Source organism: Andrographis paniculata, unplaced genomic scaffold (genome assembly GCF_009805555.1).
Source record: "Andrographis paniculata isolate CXL003 unplaced genomic scaffold, ASM980555v1 Contig49END, whole genome shotgun sequence".
Lineage (NCBI taxonomy): Eukaryota > Viridiplantae > Streptophyta > Magnoliopsida > Lamiales > Acanthaceae > Andrographis > Andrographis paniculata.
The window spans coordinates 690326-701285 of NW_026137583.1; the positions used below are offsets into that span (position 1 = coordinate 690326).

A 10960-nucleotide genomic window follows, 5' to 3' on the forward strand; every position below is an offset into this window, starting at 1 on the left:
CACCTCTTAATTAATCTAGTGGACCCAATTACAGGCCCACATCTCCTTTTAACTTGGGTCCTTTAACCTAATTATAAAATTGATATGTAACAAATATAATATTAAATAAAAATATTATTAGATAATAAAAATATATAGAAATAAATGAATTATTGTGGATTTATAAAAATAGTAAAGGTAAGGTGTTAAATATGATTTGACATAACAAGTATAAATGAAATAATTTAAATTTTGAAATAAATATGATGTGGATGAAAGATATAAAAGAGACAATAGCTATATATGAGAGTAGTTACGATACTTAAGAGGTCAAATTATCATTATGGTGATTTGACCAAATCAAAATATATTTAAGTTAGACAATATATTTTTGGTAATATATAATAATACAATATATAATACTCCATTCGTCCGCATCCAAGGGTCACATTTACTTTTTGCGTCATTTTATTAACATTAAAAATATCCTTATATTTGTGTATTTTTTTGTACAAATGTCATTATATTAGTATTACAAGACACTAATAGAAATATTTTTGCAATTTTTTTTTTAATTTGTACTACGTTTTGATATAATAATTAATATTCAAAGATCAACACGCAAAAAAAAAATAAAATCCTTAGAGCCGACGTAGATAGTACATATTTTATATTCTCACCGTCATGCCATGCAAATATATCCTTATTTGACTGGATAAAATTTTAATAAAAATAAATAATAATTATTTTTTTTCTTTTATGGTAAAAAAATATATAATAATTTTTACTTGGAAAAAAAATCGAGAAACAACTTAAAGGGAAACTGAGTATATATTTGAATGTGGATGAAGTAGTACATAATATGGTTTATATGGTTTATAAAATACGACAAGGATATAAACTCAATGGTACATGTATATTACAGTATTTTATCTTATACTTATGTACTGATTGGGTAACATAGAAATAATTTATTATTACTCTAAATATGTCTGGAAATTAAATGCAAAACGAAAAGATTAGAAACATATTAAAGACATTTCAATGTAGAGAAAAATACAAAATCACCAAACCCCAACCCCAAGGGGCAATCTCGCCATTTCGCTTACACAGCAGCAGAGACGCAGGCTGTGACTGAGAACGGAGCCCTTGAGTGAGCTTGTTTTGTTTTGCCCTTTTCTGAGCTTTCGTTTCAAATTTCGTTTCACAACTCACTCTCGCGCATTTCGCATCGTTCTTTCCGCCATTTTTTTCAGTGTTCACCCGCCATAGCCAGAGACAGACGTGTAGTAGCCGAGCTTCCTTCCTTCCACCTATCCCTTTTTCTGTTTGTTTGGGAGGTGGGGGAGAAATTGTAAAAATGGGGTCGAATTCGGTGGGAGCATTTCAGGACTTGAATCTGTGCCCGGCCGCCGCCGCCACTTCGTCCGCCGTCAGTCCTCTTCTCGTCCCTAAAATTGAGCCCAAACAAGAGCCCTTGGACGGGCCATTCTTTCCATCCCCGTCCCCGTCCCCGTCTCCATCCCCATCCCCCTTCAATTTCAATTTCAATTTCGGTTTTGGTTTCGGTTTATCGACCCCTAATTCCGTCCCCCTGACCCCCGGAAGCGGCAACGCGGTGTTCACGGCGGAATTCAATCGGCTTACGCAACTTTTCCACACCACCTTCTCTGACAACCCTGGAGGTGTGGCCACGCCCGCTCCCGCGGCCGAACTGGACCCTAATTCAAGGGCTATAGTCCCAGTCGTGGAGCCGAATGGCCACCTAACGAACGTTGTCCTGACGCCCTCGGGCCCGAAGAAGTCCAAGCCCCGCTCCTCGGAGCTGGTTCGAGTTACAGATCTCTCACCTGATGACTGGAACTATTTCCGGGAGCTAATTCGGCGGACGCGAATTCTGTACAATTCCTTGCGCGTGCACACACTCGCAGAGGACGAGCGGCTCAAGGATTCGATGCCTCCCCACCGGAGACCTAGGGCGGACTTGAAGGCCGCCCAAATGATGAGGGACCGCGATCTGTGGTTGAACCGTGACAAGAGGGTCGTTGGGGAGATCCCCGGAGTCTCGGTTGGGGATGTCTTCCTTTTCAGGATGGAGTTGTGCGTCCTTGGGTTGCACGGGCAGCCACAGGCGGGGATTGATTATGTCCCCTCCAGTCAGAGCTCGAACGGGGAGCCCATTGCAACGAGCATTATTGTTTCTGGAGGATATGAGGACGACGAGGATGCAGGGGAGGTTCTTGTGTACACTGGGCATGGCGGACAGGACAAGTACAATAGGCAGGTTGTGCACCAGAGGTTGGAAAGTGGAAACTTGGCATTGGAGAGGAGCATGAACTATGGAGTGGAGGTAAGAGTTTTCCGCGGTTTTAAATATGAAAGTGGTGCTAATAAAGTGTATGTTTATGATGGACTGTACAGAATAGTGGAGACTTGGTTTGCTATGGGTAAGTCTGGATTTGGTGTTTTCAAGTTTAAGCTTGTTAGGATAGAAAATCAACCTCAAATGGGGAGTGCTATCATGAGATTTGCTGCGAGTTTAAGGGTGCGGCCTTTGGAGGTTCGACCTAAAGGTTATGTTACCCTCGATTTGTCCTGCAAGAAGGAGAACTATCCAGTTCTCTATTACAATGATGTGGATGGGGATCATGATCCCCTTTATTATGAGTACATTACAGCATCTATTTTCCCCCCTCATGTGGTTGGTCTTGTGGGTACGGGTGGATGTAACTGTATTGGCGACTGTCTGGATAGGACTTGTTCCTGTATAATGAGAAATGGTGGCTGGTATCCATATGAATTGAATGGAATTCTGGTGAGAGGCAAACCATTGATATTTGAGTGCGGTCCTGGTTGTAATTGTCCGCCCACTTGCAGGAATCGTGTAACACAAAAGGGGATCAGATATCGATTTGAAGTTTTCAGGACGAAGGAGAGAAGCTGGGGAGTGAGGTCATTAGATTTGATCCAAGCTGGTTCTTTTATATGCGAGTATGCTGGGCTTTGTCTTACTCGTGAACAAGCACAGATAATCTCTATGAACGGTGATGGCTTGATTTATCCCAATCGCTTTACTGAAAGATGGAAAGAATGGGGCGATGTGTCTCAAGTATATCCTACATATTCTTGCCCAGTATATCCATCAATCCCTCCTCTGGATTTTGCAATGGATGTATCGAGGATGAGGAATATGGCTTGCTACATGAGCCACAGTACCAGTCCGAATGTCATGGTGCAGCTTGTTTTGTATGATCATAATATTGTAGCTTTTCCTCATCTCATGCTCTTTGCTTTAGAGAACATTCCTCCCATGAGAGAGCTTAGTCTTGACTATGGTGTGGCTGATGAATGGATGGGAAAACTTGCTATCTGTAACTAGTTCGGTTCGTTGAGTTTGCTGAATTTTGAACTTGCTGGGGATCTCTACTGGGAAATCTTTTTTAAGGTATTGCCAAACTTCTTCTCTTTAAAAAAATTGATATTTATTGCTTTTGGGTTCTTACTCCCTTGGCTTTGAACTTGGATTGTGTTTAGTTGTAGGGTTTTGCTAGGTTTTTACTATTCTAGTTTTTCCTCCAAAAGATATAAAATCAAACGTTTATTTTTCATTTTTTGTATAACACTAAAATATTAATTTTAGTCAATATATATATATATTTCTTATTCTAATTAATATTAGCTCTAAGACTTAAGGTTCTGCTATACCTTAACCAGGGTAGATTTGGTCATTGTATATCAGGATAAATATATTTTTTAGTCTTGTATTTACCGCCCTTATCATTTTGTTCTTTTTAATGGAAGTCCGTATAGAAATGGTTTTATATCTACTCGGCAATTAAAGAAAAGGTCTTTTGCAACCAAAATATTGTCACGTGTACCGACATAGCACCGCCGGTGCTGACATGGACTAGCCATGTGGTCATTTTTAGCACCAAATATTAGTGTGGATTTAATTTTATACTTCTTGTGCCCCATCCAAACACAAATCTTCATCAAGATCTATTTATATCATACCAAACAACTATTTAAATTAAAATATTTACTATTCAAAATCCACTCAAAATTTAAACCACCAACCAAACACACAATTAAAGTTTATTAATTATAGAATATATTATTTAAAATATTAGAATTAAAATTGTTTATTTAAAAAAAATTCAACTCGGCTTGGCCCAACCTTGAGTCCGAATTTTCATATTATGCCCTTTTCTGATTTTCGAGCCCTTTTGTTGTTTCTAATTGAATGTAATCAATTATAAATTGTTGAAATAATTATGAATAAAAAACTAAATAGGTTAATTTGAATTAATTAAAGATTTAATTGTTATTAAAATTGTTAACTTGTCTTGTATAGAAAATTCCATATTTGGATGGGACAGCCAAAAGATGAAAGCTGATATATTGGTGCAACGGAGGGAATATATCAAGTGAAAAAAAGATATACTTTTATATTTGTATAAAAAATTAAAGCAATTGCCATTTGGTGTTAGAAATTGGCATATGGCTAGTCCGTGTCCATTTTGACGGTGTCATGTTAGCATACATAACAATATATGGTACAAAAGGACATTTTCAGCAACTACGAAATAAGTATATGATTATTTCTACATAGACTTTGCTTAAAGGACCAAAATGATAAGTGGTAACACATACGGGACTAAAAATATATTTATCCCTTGTATAAATTATTAAGGGTGTAGGTTGCTTTTTTGTTTAAAGATGTTAAGCCTCTGTGTGGTGAATAATTATCAAAACATCCAAGTGATTTAAATATGAGGTTGACAAATTTTGTTGGTATTATTGCTTATATTTAGAAAGCTTTGTGGTATAATTTGAGATTTGGGTAAAATTTTTGGCTGTATTTATTTATGTTCCTTTTTTGCTCTATTTAATCTTTAGTGCTTTTCAATTGTCTCTTAAAGTAAAATCACATCCAGCACTATTTTTTGTTAAACACATAACATTTAACATCTGTTTCACATCAAAAATTTTAAAACTAAAGACACCAAAGTAAAACCAAAATATAAATAAGCACGGATTTGTGATGGCCTAAAGCTTACCAATCTTATAACAATAGCGCTGAGCAACCATTGCAAATATCCTTTTTCCATAGTAGTTATTAACTTTTACACTCTTTGTTTTGGGACTGTTAAGCTAAACTTAAGGTGACAAAAATACCGATGGAGGAGTATTTAGTTTTAGACACTTGATGGGTTGTGACTTGTGACTCTTGATATTTGTGTGCATTATGCTCTACGTTGAAAGTGGCATATTTTGAAATCAACGACTCAGACAAACCAAACTATCCCAACTATCTTGAGTTATAAAATGTGACTTGAGAGTTGTGGACATGTGCCAAAGCTTGATAATAGAAAGCCTTAACAATAAACAAATGCACCAATAAAAGATGATTTTACTTCAAACTTCTGGAAGTTTGCTCACTTTTTATTAATTGATTTTGGTATATTTGAGGTGAAATGAATTTGATGTAGAATTGAATTTAGCAGAATTTTATTTGAAATCTCTGTCAAAATTAATTGAAATTTTGCAGAAATTTACCACCAAATGTTCACGAAAAAATCAGAAGGTATCCAAAATAAAACCACAACAAATATATATATATATATATTATAAATAAATTTCTTATCATATACATATGTTTTAATATTTCAATTAAGAGAAAAGTAAATGAATAAAATTTGAATATTGTTAGCATGCAATTATATTTCATGTGATGAGCGAAGATCCAAGTTATGAATGTATAGGTAAGTATTTTGATCCAACATGTATCTCAAAGCATTTATTTATATTTCAATATACTTCTATGTATTGTAACAAGTATGACTTTCTTATACGAAAAATTGTTGATATTGGGTTATCTTGTTTTTATTACTTCAGCTCAATTTTATTTTTTTTTATTTTATTTTATTTTATTATGCAATCCTTGTGATTTCCTATAAAAAGATATGATTTTATCTTCCAAAACTTCACATCCAATCATTATTTAAACCAAAATTCAAAACTAAAACACAACCAAAAAACAAATCAAACACACCATTCTTATCCAACATTTCTTTTTTATTATTTAGTATGACATTATATTTAATAGTATCATGTTTTGTTAAACAGAAACATGTAAAAACCTATTTTGAAGGTTCAGTGATTTCTATCAACTTTCATAAATTTTAAAAACCTATCCTCAAATATCCATCGAAATTTATGTAAAATTGTATGCCCAACTTTGACACCAAGCTTATTGTAAAACTTGCTCGTAAATCATGCATGCTATGGGAATCGAACATCAGACCTCATATGTGGTGATGACATTTACTAAACTAGGCTATTCCTAGTAGGACTAGACTTGAGCTAGTAGGGATATCTACATCGATGCTAAGACGAAAGCTAGAAGACAAAGTTTGTACTAACCCGAGCTTCTATTTTGGCATAATGGTCCCCCAAAGAGTTTGTGCTTCTAGTTACATTGGAAAATGATGAGGGGGACATTTGAAATAAAACCATGATGGTTATTGATATTGAAATTTAGCTTCCATGGAGTTGAAGTTCTTTGAATCTAACCTAGGGTGTTTGTGACTGGAGTCACATTCAAACAAGATCTTGGGGAGGGCCCCAATTGGTTGTCCAAAATATTATCAAAAGTATGGAAAATATCCAATATTTCTAGAACATTGGAATCAACTATTCCAATTTACAATATATTTGGATGGATGAAGATGATTTGCCTATGTTGATCCCTGATGACTGTACAAAGTATTTTCAACATATTACGCCTATATACAGATATCACAGGCCCGGACATCAGTTTGACTCATTAATATCAACGTAATACTGAGCTTGGGCTAAAAAAATACAGCTTAAAGAACTGAAATAGAAAATAATTCATATTCTCTGCAAGTCAACAGCGCCACATAGTTGCACAGCTTGGCACTAAGCTTCCAATCCACTGGTAGTGAGTAGGTTTACTAGATGAGGTAGAAGGATCTCAGTCTTCTGTTAGTGTCCCTTTTTGCATGTATAGAAACTATTGCCTCGCACACTAGGCATGAGTTTTTGCGGTGCTCCATGCCTCACCAACTAAACTGCATAATGTGAACTACAGTATGTGGTGCAGTTAGAGCTGAAAAACTTGCCAACTGGTACGTGTCAACGAGTTGGCTGTTAAGGTTAGATGACTGAGGTTTCATTTCTAGGAGTGAGATTTATTATTTTCCCCTCTTCACATGTTTTACTTTGCATTCTCATAGTGTCTTATATGAATTTCTAGTTATCTACAATTTCCCTTCTCTTTTTCGGGCATGTGAAAACTGTATTTTATTTGCATCCCCAACATGTTAGAGTCTCAAAATGGTTAATTAGGTTTCATTTGGATGGAAGGATCTTAGAATGAGAGCTTTGAAATGAAGAATCTTAGAGCCAAATGACAAGATCCTCTCCAGATGCTCCAGATGTAGCACCCTGCTTACCAAGAAAGTCAGCTAAATTATTTCCACTTCTAGGAATGTGGTGGAAAGTAAAAATATGGGAATGTAGAAATGAGATTTCGCAACTTGTTCACAAAAATTGAGATTGCGGGGGGAACCTATGTGACTTGACTTTTTCCAATTGCAAAATTTTGTATTGATACTAGTATTTTTATTTTGATGGAAAGCCATTTATAGAGCTTGCAAATGTATATAAGAAGTGTAGTTAACGACTAATACTCTGCTTTAGTAATATGCATTTTCTTGATTACGTAAATGTTTCAGAATTTGTAAAATTTCTCAGAATTTATTTTAATGGCTTGCATTCTGCTGTGGAACTTTGAATTTGTTTTTTCTGTTCTTTAGCGGTTTTGATATCTTTAGTATTCTTAATTTTTTGTAATTTTAACTTGTTTTTATATCCACACCCTATGCCTACCTCTATATAATGAGTTTTAGGAGTATTCAGCAAGTAGGGAAGCATAATTTTAAATTCTTTCAAATTCGTGATATTTGTGTTTAGTTTGATCGCCGAAACTCCAATTTGCTTTTAATTTGACATAGTTGTTTGAGGAGATTATAAATAGGTGTTTGATGTAATATATTGAATACAAGTAAAATTTGATATAAATAGATATTTATGAGACATTTTAAATAAATAAAATTTGGATTTAATATTGTAAATAAAAAGTAGATATTTGTTTTGATGTTTTTTATGGCAAAAGTAGTTTTCCATAGTGTTAAGTATCCCACATTGGATGTAATATTGGGATTCCCCTACCTTACAAGGGGTGAAGGGCTACTCCACTTACAACCAATTGGTTTTAGGTTGGATGCCCGGATCACTTCTTAACATGGTATCAGAGCCATGATGTCCGTATTGGGTATTGATCCTGTATGGATTTTCGAGATTACCATCTCGAGGGAGGAGTGTTAAGTATCCCACATTGGATGTAATGTTGGGATTCCCCTATCTTATAAGGGGTGAAGGGCTAATCCATTTACAACCAATTGGTTTTAAGTTGAAATCCCGAATCCCCGTCTTAACACATAGATCAAAAGGGAAAATGTTTTTCCGAAACACAACCAAACAAACTTGTTGTAATTAGTTTGATATTTAAGAATATATGCAAAACTTATTTTCTGACTCAAGTCTTGATAATTATTATCTTTTGCATAATTAATAATTTAATATTTTCTTTGTTGTTTCATACTAATTACTTTGATTATCTTCACTGGCCATTTTTTCCCAATTATGCTAATTGCAACCTTTGCTGTCTCAGACAGATTACTTTGATAATTTATCATCACTACCTATTCTTTCTACCAAGCTAATTGCAACATTTTTCGATTCTTTGTTGTCTCAGACGGACTAGTTTGATTCTTTGTCATCACTAGCCATTCCTTCTATCATGCTATTCGCCACTTTTACTGATTTCTGTCATGCCTAATTCTCATCATTACTCTCTGGATGCTACACTACAATAAAGTGAGACTTATTAGCTGTGTTGGTGGTTGATCTACTTATTGAGTTTGAACAAGTTATTTGCTTCATGGAATCAGTGATACAAGAACCTTTTATAAGTTTGCTGTTGAGGTTGTTTAAGAAGTGATGAAATTCCTGATATCAGAGCGAGGATAACCAAGTGAAGGTCCTGATTTATCTTATAGACTGCTAATTAGTTTGACTACTATTTGCCTTTATTCTTATGCCAAATAATATGCCTTAAGCCAATCCTAACTGCTATAAACAATCAGTGACTGGTGAATGCATGAATGCTGTTTATGATTTCTTTTCTTTAGTTTCTTCATGAATGCATCACATTTCAATACATTAATCCTTTTTGTTTTCCTTGTGCCATGTTACGTATAATATTTTAGCAGGTATGTATGTATGTATGTATGTATGTATGTATGTACGTAAGAGTTGACTCAGATATAAAGCCTACAGTCAATTTTTGGAGCATTGGCAACAGTTAACATTTTGTTGGACGAACCTGTTGAGATTTCAAATGAATTCGGAGAGGAAGATATAGAATTGTTGAGGTTTGAAGACAACTTAACTAAAGACTCAACTTTGTTGAATGGAGAAATGGGGGAAGGTGTCACTTGTCTGTCTACTTACTATGTATACAGATGCCGATGGAATGATGAATTATTAGCCTACCTGCCTGGCTGCACGATGAAATGAAGTTGTAGCATAGCAGCCAGCGACTGTGTAATTGTACAGGAGGAGGAAATAGATGATGATGATGATGATGATGACTGGGGCTTGTTGTGTTGTGTTGTGTTGTGTTGTGTTGTTGATGGGATGGATGGATGGATGGATGGTAGAGTCCCCACCTCTAGTACGACAGACACTTGTTAATACATTCCCATGCCTTGTCTTCTTCTTCTTCTTAGAATCTTATTAATGCATAGGCTGGCAATTTCAAATTGGTATTGTGGAACATGGATGGATACATTCATACATACATACATTCATATCCTTGTGCGTCATCGTTGGTTCGCTCTAGATTTTGTTTGTTATAAATTTCGCAATAAATGTTAGTTGGTTGTTACTATATATATGCATGTATGTATTTTTCACAATCTCTTTTAGTCAGTCGGTCGGTCGGTCAATGCAACAACAACTATTACTCCTAGTAACCGTTATGTCGAAGTAATGTAATGAATGATAAACTCAACAACTACTACTCATAGTAACCGTTATGTCGAATTAATGTAATGAATGATAAACTCATCAGGAAGGGATCACCGGCCCTTCTCCAATCCAATCCCTACCCCCTCTTCATACATACATACATAATATATCAGTATACATACGCGTTGAATCATTCGGATCTTTTATAATTAAATGTTACATATAATAATGCTAATTTTGTTACACCTATTCACTACGCAACGATTATGTATTGAATTCGTATAGCAAGTGTAGGCTGAGGTGTGGACGTTTTTAATTGGTTAAAGATGTCTATATATATGTAATTGATTTGATGAAATAATACACAACATTCACCAACGAAATATTAGTTAATTTGCTTCCTTTCATTTCTCTCTCTCTCTCTCTGTATAAACCATATATATATATAATTATATACATACATATACACACCTTTATATTTATATATATATTTATATAAGCACACCCGTACATATATATATATATATTACACTTATCAATATTATATTATTATTTATATAACATGCTATCAGCACGAGGCTCTTGTCTATTTTATTTTTGGTTAAATGGATGTCAATCAAAATGATGCAAATATGTGTTTCATTGACAGTGCAACGACACATACTATATTGAAATACGAAAAATATTTCTCCCATTTGAAAAAGGAAAAGATGAATGTCAATACAATAAGTGGCAGTGCAAAATTAATTGAAGGCTCCAGAGAAGCCATTATATTACTCCTCGCGGGGACGAAAATTGTATCTATGCACTGTTGGCCACTAAAGCTCGAAGAAATTTACTGAACTTTCAGGACATTCGG

The 10960-nt window shown here is 34.9% G+C and overlaps 1 protein-coding gene across 2 annotated transcripts; it reads left to right on the plus strand.

Moving 5' to 3' along the window:
• Positions 1-1109: 1109 nt before the first annotated feature.
• LOC127252885 (histone-lysine N-methyltransferase family member SUVH9-like) lies at positions 1110-10023 on the plus strand. Of its 2 annotated transcripts, none has more exons than XM_051277257.1 (2): positions 1110-3424; positions 9339-10023. In XM_051277257.1, the coding sequence occupies exon 1, from the start codon at positions 1340-1342 to the stop codon at positions 3356-3358; it is 2019 nt and encodes a 672-aa protein (XP_051133214.1). In that variant the 5' UTR covers positions 1110-1339; the 3' UTR covers positions 3359-3424; positions 9339-10023. The 2 variants fall into 2 exon arrangements, with proteins under 2 accessions (XP_051133214.1, XP_051133213.1); XM_051277256.1 differs by having other exon boundaries at positions 1111-3424; positions 9342-10023.
• Positions 10024-10960: the final 937 nt, after the last annotated feature.